We start from the raw sequence: 9,766 nt of genomic DNA on the forward strand, positions 1-9,766 counted from the left end.
TGACTTTAACTACTGATAAATAAAATAAATGGATTTAAAATAGTTCTGTCTCTCTGAAAATTGACTGTTACTACTGATAAAACTAAATAGATTTAGTTTTCGTTTCATTCTCCTTTACTAAAAAAAGATTTAAAATAGTTCTGTCTGACCATAAATTGACTGTTGCTACTGATAAAAACTGCATAGATTAAAAATTATTCTGCATGACTGAAAAAAAAATTTTAAATAGTTCTGTATGACTATAAACTATCTTTAACTACTAATGAAGAAACTAATTGAAATTAAAATAGTTCTGCCTTGCTAAAAATTGACTTTTACTACTGATAAAACTAAATCAATTTAAAATAGTTCTGTCTGACTATAAATTGACTTTTACTACTGATAAAAAAACTTATATTATTTGAAATAGTTCTTTATGACTGAAAATGAATTTTCACTATATTTACTATTAAAAAACAACTACGTGCATTCTAAATGATTGTCTGACTAATCACTGACTTTAACTACTGATAAATAAAATAAATGCGGATTTAAATTTAAACAGACAGAACTACTTTTCCTACTGATAAAACTAAATGGATTTAAAATAGTTCTGTCTGACCATAAATTTACTGTTACTACTGATAAAAAAACTTCATAAATTCCAAATAGTTGTGCCTGACTATAAATTGACTTGTATGACTGATTAAAAAACCATGTAAACTTAAAATACTTGTGTCTGACCGTAAATCGAGTTTTACCACTGATAAAAAAAATTCACGTTATTTTGTCTGATGAAAACTATTTTTTACTACTCGAATCGCAAAATTTGACGAAATTTTGAAACATATGATGCCTGACTAAACTATCGACATTCACTACTGAAACTCGATTTAATCATTAATATTTATAAAAAATCGCATTATAATTATAAAAATAGAATTTCACTTTGAATAAAGAAAGATGAGAGATGAATATTAAAAGTAGGTATATAGCATATGCGCATATACGGTTTATACGATCGACAAAAGGTAAACAGGTAAATTAATTAGTGACATTTGTGTAAAGCACTGTCACCAATCTTTACAGACTCGTGAATGTTAGTTAATAGCTTCATAAAACAATTTGCTGTGAAATGGTCACATTATCGCAGTAAAACGGTTAATATTGCAAGCAATAACTAATGTCACTGGTATTATGGGAGGAAATACTGCGACGCGGGACAATTTATAATACGGTTCTACTCTTTGGAAGAGCAGGAGACTAGACGTATATATACATATATATATGCCAGTATTTATGTTTGTACATTTAAATGCACTTTAATTCTCTTTGTTCATTACATTTATTATACTTTCTCATGGTTTTCTCTCTCTTACATTGTGTTCCTGAATGTATTTGTATTACGTGAAACAGATAATCATTATTGTTTTGTAGAAAAAATTTTAGATGAAGATAAAGAATTCAAATAAACAAATAATTAAAAAATTTTATTATTATTATTATTATTATTATATTATTATTTATTTATTTATTACTATTTTTTATTTCTATTTTTATTAATATTTTCATTATTATGATTATTATTGCTAGCTGTGTTAGCTCGACGGATAATAATAATATAATAATTTAATATATTTATATGCATATGATTAGTGTAATTATTTTAATTTATTACTCAAAGTGAAAATTAATACTAAATATAGTTTTTAAAAAATTTATTTTAATGTAACATTTTGACCTTACGTGTATATGTATAATTAATTTTATTATATTAAAAAATATTATTTAAAATAAAAATTGTTAATAATAATAATAATAATATTAATAATAATGTTAATATTATTAATAACAGTTTTTAAAAATCTATTTAAAAAACGAACTCGACGCGTCATCTTGTGGTGCGCGCCTTGTACTGTGTCTTAGTTTCTGTTTTATCGACCAAATTTGAAATTTCCCCCTCACAGTTAATTAATAAAAAAAAAAACAAATGAATTATAATTAAAACAAATTGAAATTTTTTTTTTTTGAAACATTTTATGTTTTTTTCATTTTCGTTATTTTTTACTTTTGTATTTAAATTATTTATTTCAGAAAGAAGAGAACGATATTACCAGCATTTGATTTTTTTCTTTATCGAAAATTATGATTATATTTATTCGTAAATCGTAATGGATATTTTTTTTATTATTTATAAATAATTTTATTATTTTTAATAATAATTGTTTAAGTCTTTTTTTTATAATTTTATCCCTTTTTTTAGGAAAATGTCATTTTAACTGCTAAGAAAAATGATTTTCTCAAGTTGGTAGCAGTGGGTGTGAATTATTTTGATTTTAAAAACGTGTTTGGCGTTACTATGGAAACGGAGTCATTGTTGAAAGCGTAAACAGAGAGAAATAACAGACAAACAAGTTTCTTTTAATCCTGCGTATTTTATTTTTTTGAATATTAGCTTTCGTTTTTTATTATAAATTTAGTGCAAATGGTGATTGTGTGTTTATTTTTTCAAACATTTTTCCAAGGACTAGAAAAGTAGAAAAAAGGTAATTTTATTTTATAATTCTTCAATCGAAAGATAATTCTATTCTTATTACACATTTTTTTTTGTTTTCTATTTTATTATCTAATTTAATAAATGAAAATTTATTTCAGAATTGATAAAAAAATTATAATATTAATTTTTCTTTTAGAATAAGAATGTTGCAAAAATATGGCAGAATTACACATAATTGGCCAAATAGCCTCTGCAATTGACTTTGAACAATTGCGATTAATGTGTAAATGGAGCTTCCACTCTGGTATTTTTTAAAATTCATATTAACACTTTTATTTTTTATATTTTCTACTCTTATCAATTAATTTTGTGAATTTAATTACTTTTTCCCTACTTTTTGTATTTTAATTTGTTTTACGAATTTATTCGTTTTAATTTCTTATTAGTTTTTCTTGACTAAATTTAAAAAAATTTGTTTTAAATAATTCTTCTTAAATTGATTTTCTTAATTAATTTTTTCTTAAATAACGTTTTTAATTAATTTTGTAAATTTTTTTTTAAATTAATTTTGTAAAATAATTTTTTAAATTAATTTTGTAAATTTATTTTTTAAATTCATTTTCTTAAATTAATTTCTTAAATTAACTTTTCTAAATTAATTTTTTTACTTAACTTTTCGAAATTAATTTTTAAAATCACCAGGAACGGGTTGGAAAGTATTGAATGGAAATCAAGAGGGACAAACTCAAGAATGTTGTGATTCTTATACAAACGAACCAGTTTGGGATCATCCATTAGATTTACATTACGGAACAACGTCATTACAAAATTCTCCAAAATTATTATTACAATTATTTTGCCGCGACAATTACAATAGAATTATATTTCTCGCTTACGGAGTTTGTACTGTTCCATTAACACCTGGTTTTCACGAACTCGAATGTCACACTTGGAAGCCAATTGGTAATTAACTTTAAACAAAGAATTTCTTAATTTAAAAAAAAAATTTTTCCACTTTTACTGCATTTATTTGTTAACAATTTTTAATATTTATTTTATTTCTAAAATAATTTTTTTTAATAACATTTATTTAAAAATAATAAATAAAGTAACTGATAGGCAAATAAATAAATAATAAAAATTAAAATATTAAACAAAATAACAATAATAAAAAGTAAATAATAAAAATTAAAGTAAAAAATGAAAATGAAAAAAAATTCCAGGAAATTGGCAAGATAGATTAAAGGACAAATTTCTTGGTCTGACATTACAACTGAAGACACCAAGTATCCTAGTGAATACACAAGATAGATTTGAATTATTAACAGAAAGTATGGGAGTGGTAAAGATAAAACTTCATATTCTCAGTAGAAATTTCGAAAAATTTGGATGTGATCTTTAAAATTAAAAAAATAAAAATTTTGAGAACAAATTTAGAAATAAAAAAAAATGGCACTATCTGCCTTTGGATATTATTATTTATTAACGTTTTTCATTGTTGGCAATGAGTGCATCGACATTTCTTCATTGGATGACATTACCGAGGCAACGTGTACTGAAAATTGTGAAAACGTGACTGAAATTTCAACTTCTGAAATTTACACTCAAAGCGTTGATGTCACAAAATTTACCACAAATGAAAATACCGATTATGATGATGAGACAACGGAGAATATTAATATTCTCCTGGCAAAGAAACCGCAAAAATCACTAATACCAATTGTACCAAAAAAATCGAATAATACCGAAGTTCCCGTTAAACAGAAAGCCCCTGCTAAATTGGAAAGAACAAAGGCGGAAATTTGCGAATGTGATTTGCAGGTGAAAAAAATTTGGAAAACAAACTGAAAAAATTATTTCGATTTTTTTTTAAATATTATTTTACTTATAATTAGAATTTTTGGTACTTCTCAGTATTTTTACTATTTTTAGTATTTTTGGTATTTTTAGTACTTTCAGTATTGTTGGTACATATTTTTTTAATTTTAGTATTTATATTAATATTTATTTATTTTTTTTAGTGTTTTCTAAATTTATTTACTTATTTATTTACTCAAAATTGTTGAGTAATGTATTGACAGTAATATTACTTTTATCCAGGTGTCATCGTGTGACATAAATTGTTGCTGCGATTTGGATTGTACAGATTCGCAGCTAGAAACTTTTTCATTTTGTTCCAACGTTCATGAAAAACTTTACGACAACAGATATTGTTACAGAAAAAACTTTTTATTTCACAACACTTCAAAATTCATTCTCGAAAAAGTAGCGGACAATTTATTCTGCATTGTTTATGACAATTTACCTCCAATTTATACCGTCAACAATAATGTCGTAAGTTACTTTTTTTTATATAAAAAATATATTTACAAAAAAAAAATTAAAAATATTTTCTTACATATTGAAAAAAATATTTACCATAACTAAATTATAAACAAACTAAATTTTACAACTGAAAATATAAAATTAAATTATAAAAAATGTATTTTCCGAACTAATTAAATTATTCGGGATAAAAAATATTTTCCATTTTGTTAAAAATATAAGAATGCACAAAAAATATTTATAAACCAAATTATGAATGAAAAATGCTGAAGAAAATTATCAATTAAAAATCGCAGAATTTTAAAATTAATAATGCAAACAAAAAAATATTTATAAAACGAAAATATTAATCTGAATAAGCAAAACTAATTTATGAAAGAAAAATAATTCCAAACAAAAAAATAATTATAATCAAAACTATGAGGAAAAAATGAAGAAGAAAATTATCAAATAATGGAGAATTTATTTTATAAATAAAAAAGTAGTAAATTATGACTTTAAAAAATGCGACACTAAATATTTATGCAGAAATATTTTCAAACTAACTAAAAATTCTTTTGAAATAAAAAAATTTTCAATTTCTTGCAATCGCAATAATATACAAACAAAAAATTATTTATAAATCAAATTATGAATAAAAAATACAGATTAATAATTAATTAATAATTAATTAATAATTAATTAAAAATTGCAAAAACTGAATTATAAATTGTGGAAAAATAACAAAATTATCAATTTAAAAAATGCATAAATAAACTATTAATAAAAAAATATTTCCAAACTAACTAAATTATTTACAATAAAAGAAATTTAAATTTTCTACAATAATAATACAAACAAAAAATATTTATAAACCAAATTATGAATAAAAATGGCGAAGAAAATTATCAATTGAAAAATGTAGAAAAAAAAAATTATGAACTAGAAAAAAGAATATAATTAATATTTATGCAATATTCATGTACTTAATATAATTAATTTTTATATAATTAATTTATAGTAACATTAATTCAATTTGCAACAAAAAAAATAATTCCCGATTTAAAAAAGTAAATAAAAATGTAAATTTGTTTTTTTTCCCTGTAAATGAAAAGAAGATGAAGAAAACTTTTTCTCTTTCAGAGCATTCAAAATGAGAGGGACTTAGATAAAGCGATAGGGAAAATAGATCCGTACAATTTTAAATGGGATTTAGAAGCAACATGGATGGATCCGAAATTTCAGACAAAGGAACCTTATCGTCATGGCGATACAATTTGGAAACTTGATAAAACTTTGATAGAACCTCTAGGTAAGGGGTGAATTGAAATTTGACGCACTTTAAAATTTAAAAAGAGAGTTTTTGTGTCAATGGGTGGGAGGGAAAGAGAGAGGTGGGGAGGGGGGGAATTGAAAAACTTTTAAAACATTTTTTAACGAAATTATTTTTATTCTAGAATTATTGCAAACTGGCTTCACGGGTCTGTGTAGTTTTACAAAAACTGTCAAGTTCCTTGAAAATTGGAAAGACTCGTGTCTTCAAATTAATTTATCGAATAATAATACTTATCTCTTTCCTGAGAGATATTATAATTTTTCGATTATAAAATCGCCTCGTCTCCTCGATGCGATCAAGTTCAATCGATATCAGGTAAATATTTTAAAAAAACAATTTTTTTCGGTAGCATAATAAAATTTAAACTTATTAATTTTTTAAATTATTGATTACACTTTTTTTAAACTTTTTGAAAATAATTAAATGATTTTAAAGAATTTTATCAAAACGTTAAAAAGTAAAAAAGTAATAACTAATTATTTAATTGTATTTATATAAATTTCTGTTTATTTTTTCTTTCTAGAAATGCTCGCAAATGTTTTGCGCACCAATCGAGTCAAACTATTGTCTCGACTCATGGACAAATTGTACAAAAAATAAAACAAATCCCACATCATGTTCAAATGAAAAATGTCAAAACGTGATAAAAAATATTCGTTACATAATTAAGCACAATGGAACAATGGGAATAATCGATATTCAATTATATTTCCAAGAAGCAAATGTAACGGAAAAATTTTATCAAAAATTCGAAATCATTTACGAATGGTTCAATGATAATAAGACAAAAAATTTCCAAAGAAGCGGAAATCCTGGTTACACTGCGGGAAATCCAATTTTCATCGGTAAACTAATGACAATTAATTCCACAATATTGGGAACAAATAATATTCACATTGACAAAAATGATAAATATTTAACACTACCAATTGCCAAGACAAACACCGGCATTTGTGACAATGACAAAAAATACATTGTCAATTTTGGTGAGAATTTAAAATTAAAATGTAAACATTCTTTAAAAGTGAAATATTTTTCTCAATCAACATGCATTGAATTGCAAAATGCAATTTTTCATAAAATGCTAAAGAAATCATTTTTAAATTTAACCGATATTAATGCAAATAAAATGCAAATTTCACGCAATGGCAATGTTATTGATCGTAATATGTCAAATTGGATTGACGTTCATTTCAATCAATTGCCAAATATAATGCCAAATTCATTGATAAATGAGGAGAAAATTTCTTGTACAAATTTAATAACATCGATGAGAATTGATGTGGTGCATTCAATTTTATCGAAACCGGAATTTATTGACAATCATGTAATATTAGGTTTTGGCGTTACATTTGCCAATTCAACGACAATTTCTTGGTTAAAATGTAAAACAAAAAATTGTGCTGAAAATTTAGTGGTGGATATTATTAGTTATGTATCGTTTCACGATGCATCGAAACCGTCGAAAATTTATTTCGCCAGTGGACCAAATTTAGATATAAGTTTACCTTACGATTTCTTTTATCCATTTCTCAGTAATTCGAAGGGAAGGACAATTTATTTTGACAATATTCTCGTCATTTGTTTATTTATCGCTGTAATTATTGTTGGTAAATAATTTTAGATAATAACTATAAAATAAGAAAAAACGAATAACGCACAGAAAATTATTGAATTTAGTAAAAAATAAGTATAACTTACAAATAAAGTAACTGAAAATAAATAAATTATTATTATTATTACTATTTGTTATTAATTTTATTACTATTATTATTTTTATTAATATTATTATTTACTTTTACTATTTAATTTTATTTTCATTACACTTTAATTACTTTTATTATTGAACGTAGTAAAAGTAAGTAACTTACAATTACTAACGAAAAAATAAGCAAATTATTATTATTTTAATTATTATTATGAAAATTACTAGTTTTTTATTTATTTTATTATTTTCAAATATCAACTTCAATTTTTTAATAATTCCATATTTAAAATTGAAAAATTCACTTATTAAGCACATAAATAATTATTATTGTTTATTATTTTCAACAAAATTTTTAATTTTAAATTTAAAACTCTTCGTAAGAATTCAATTATTTTTAATACAATTTTTATAAAATTTTTTGAAAGAATTCAATTTTTTTATAATACATAGTAAAACTTTTCTCTGGAATTCAATTATTTTTAATACAATTTTTATACAATTATTCGAAAGAATTGAAATATTTTTAAAAGTTCGAATAAAATTTTTTCAAAAAGTTCAATTATCCTCAGAAGTTTTAATAAAATATTTTATATTTAAATTAAATTATTTTCATAAATAATAAATTTCTTCGCGTGAAGTCAATTATTTTCATTAAAATTTTTAGAGAATACAATTTTTATAAAATTTCTCGAAAGAATTGAATTATTTTTAAAAGTTCGAATAAAATTTTTTTAAAAGAATTCTATTATTCTCAAATGTTTTAATAAAATATTTTATATAAATTAAATTATTTTCATAAATAGTAAATTTTTTCTCATGAAATAAATTATTTTCATTACAATTTTTAAAAAATTTCTCTAAAGAATTTAGCTATTTTCAAAAATTGTAATAAAATTCTGGAAAGAATTGAATTGTTTACAAATAATTTTTTGTAAAATTAAATAATCAAATTTTTAATAACAATTATTAACAGACACGATTATTTTTAAAAATTAAAAGAAATTTTTTCGTAGAATTGAACAATTTTGAAAATTTTTAATCAATATTATTCTTCGAAAAATGTACATTATTTTCAAAAAAAAACTTAAAGATTTTCATAAGAATATAATTATTCAATGTTTTCAGAAAAATTTAATTTTTTATTTCCTTGGCGTTTGACTGATTTCTGAAATTTTTGAATTTGATATTAAATTATTTACAACAGCAATAATTTTGTTAAATAAAAATTTAAATACTTGTTAATTTTTTTAAACAGGAATTAGAATTTTTTTAATTTCAATTTCATATTTGAATTTAATTTCAATTGCGAAATATTTAATTATTTCTATAAAATAATTGCTATTGTAAATTTTCCAAAATTCAATTATTTTTACAATTTTTATAAAAATTCTTCTCTAAATCAATTATTTTCAATAATTTGCTTAACAATTTTTGAAAATTCTAATATTTAATTTAAAAAAAATTAATTTTTTTATAACAATTGTAACTGTAAGTCTTCATGGTTCTAATTTAAAAGTTATTAATTGAGGCAAATTATTAAAAAAATATTACTAATAAAAAAATTTATTTTTAAAAAATGTTAATAACAAAATTCCTAAAATTAATTTTTAAAAATATTTCTAAATCTTTCAAAGATTTAATTAGTAATATTTTTGGGAAATAATTTATTTTTTTTGAAAATATGAAAAAATAATCAGGTTTTTAAAAAATTGAAGATTATTTTCGAATCTTAAAAAATTACCGTAAAAAATCCTAAGAATTAGGGTTTTAAAAATATTGTCATGGAATTTTTCAAAAATGATTGAATTTCTTAGAAGAATTTTTTGACAATTTAAAAAACTAATTAAGTTATTGAAGAATTTTAATTATTAAAAATTTTAAAAATAATTTTTTTCCGCATAATTTTAATGTATATTTCAATGTAATAATATAATTAAAAATA

The 9,766-nt window shown here is 21.7% G+C and overlaps 2 protein-coding genes across 2 annotated transcripts; both read left to right on the top strand.

The window, feature by feature from the left end:
- Positions 1-2,343: 2,343 nt before the first annotated feature.
- LOC122511078 (B9 domain-containing protein 2) lies at positions 2,344-3,878 on the top strand. The gene is made up of 4 exons (XM_043626121.1): positions 2,344-2,525; positions 2,673-2,780; positions 3,179-3,439; positions 3,700-3,878. Exons 2-4 carry the CDS (start codon positions 2,693-2,695, stop codon positions 3,876-3,878), a joined length of 528 nt encoding a protein of 175 aa, XP_043482056.1. The 5' UTR covers positions 2,344-2,525; positions 2,673-2,692.
- A 47-nt stretch (positions 3,879-3,925) lies between these two features.
- LOC122511077 (tectonic-3) lies at positions 3,926-7,774 on the top strand. The gene is made up of 5 exons (XM_043626120.1): positions 3,926-4,297; positions 4,577-4,810; positions 5,924-6,092; positions 6,238-6,431; positions 6,640-7,774. Exons 1-5 carry the CDS (start codon positions 3,926-3,928, stop codon positions 7,732-7,734), a joined length of 2,064 nt encoding a protein of 687 aa, XP_043482055.1. The 3' UTR covers positions 7,735-7,774.
- Positions 7,775-9,766: the final 1,992 nt, after the last annotated feature.

The sequence above is a fragment of the Leptopilina heterotoma genome, unplaced genomic scaffold, assembly GCF_015476425.1.
Source record: "Leptopilina heterotoma isolate Lh14 unplaced genomic scaffold, ASM1547642v1 Lhet_80, whole genome shotgun sequence".
Lineage (NCBI taxonomy): Eukaryota > Metazoa > Arthropoda > Insecta > Hymenoptera > Figitidae > Leptopilina > Leptopilina heterotoma.

Bases quoted from the DNA above. Each gene is read 5' to 3' on its own strand.
- LOC122511078 (XM_043626121.1), top strand. From the start codon at position 2,693: ATGGCAGAATTACACATAATTGGCCAAATAGCCTCTGCAATTGACTTT. The intron at 2,781-3,178 runs GTATTTTTTAAA...TAAAATCACCAG, and splicing joins TAAATGGAGCTTCCACTCTG to GAACGGGTTGGAAAGTATTG. The intron at 3,440-3,699 runs GTAATTAACTTT...AAAAAATTCCAG, and splicing joins TCACACTTGGAAGCCAATTG to GAAATTGGCAAGATAGATTA.
- LOC122511077 (XM_043626120.1), top strand. From the start codon at position 3,926: ATGGCACTATCTGCCTTTGGATATTATTATTTATTAACGTTTTTCATT. The intron at 4,298-4,576 runs GTGAAAAAAATT...ACTTTTATCCAG, and splicing joins TTTGCGAATGTGATTTGCAG to GTGTCATCGTGTGACATAAA. The intron at 4,811-5,923 runs GTAAGTTACTTT...TTTCTCTTTCAG, and splicing joins ATACCGTCAACAATAATGTC to AGCATTCAAAATGAGAGGGA.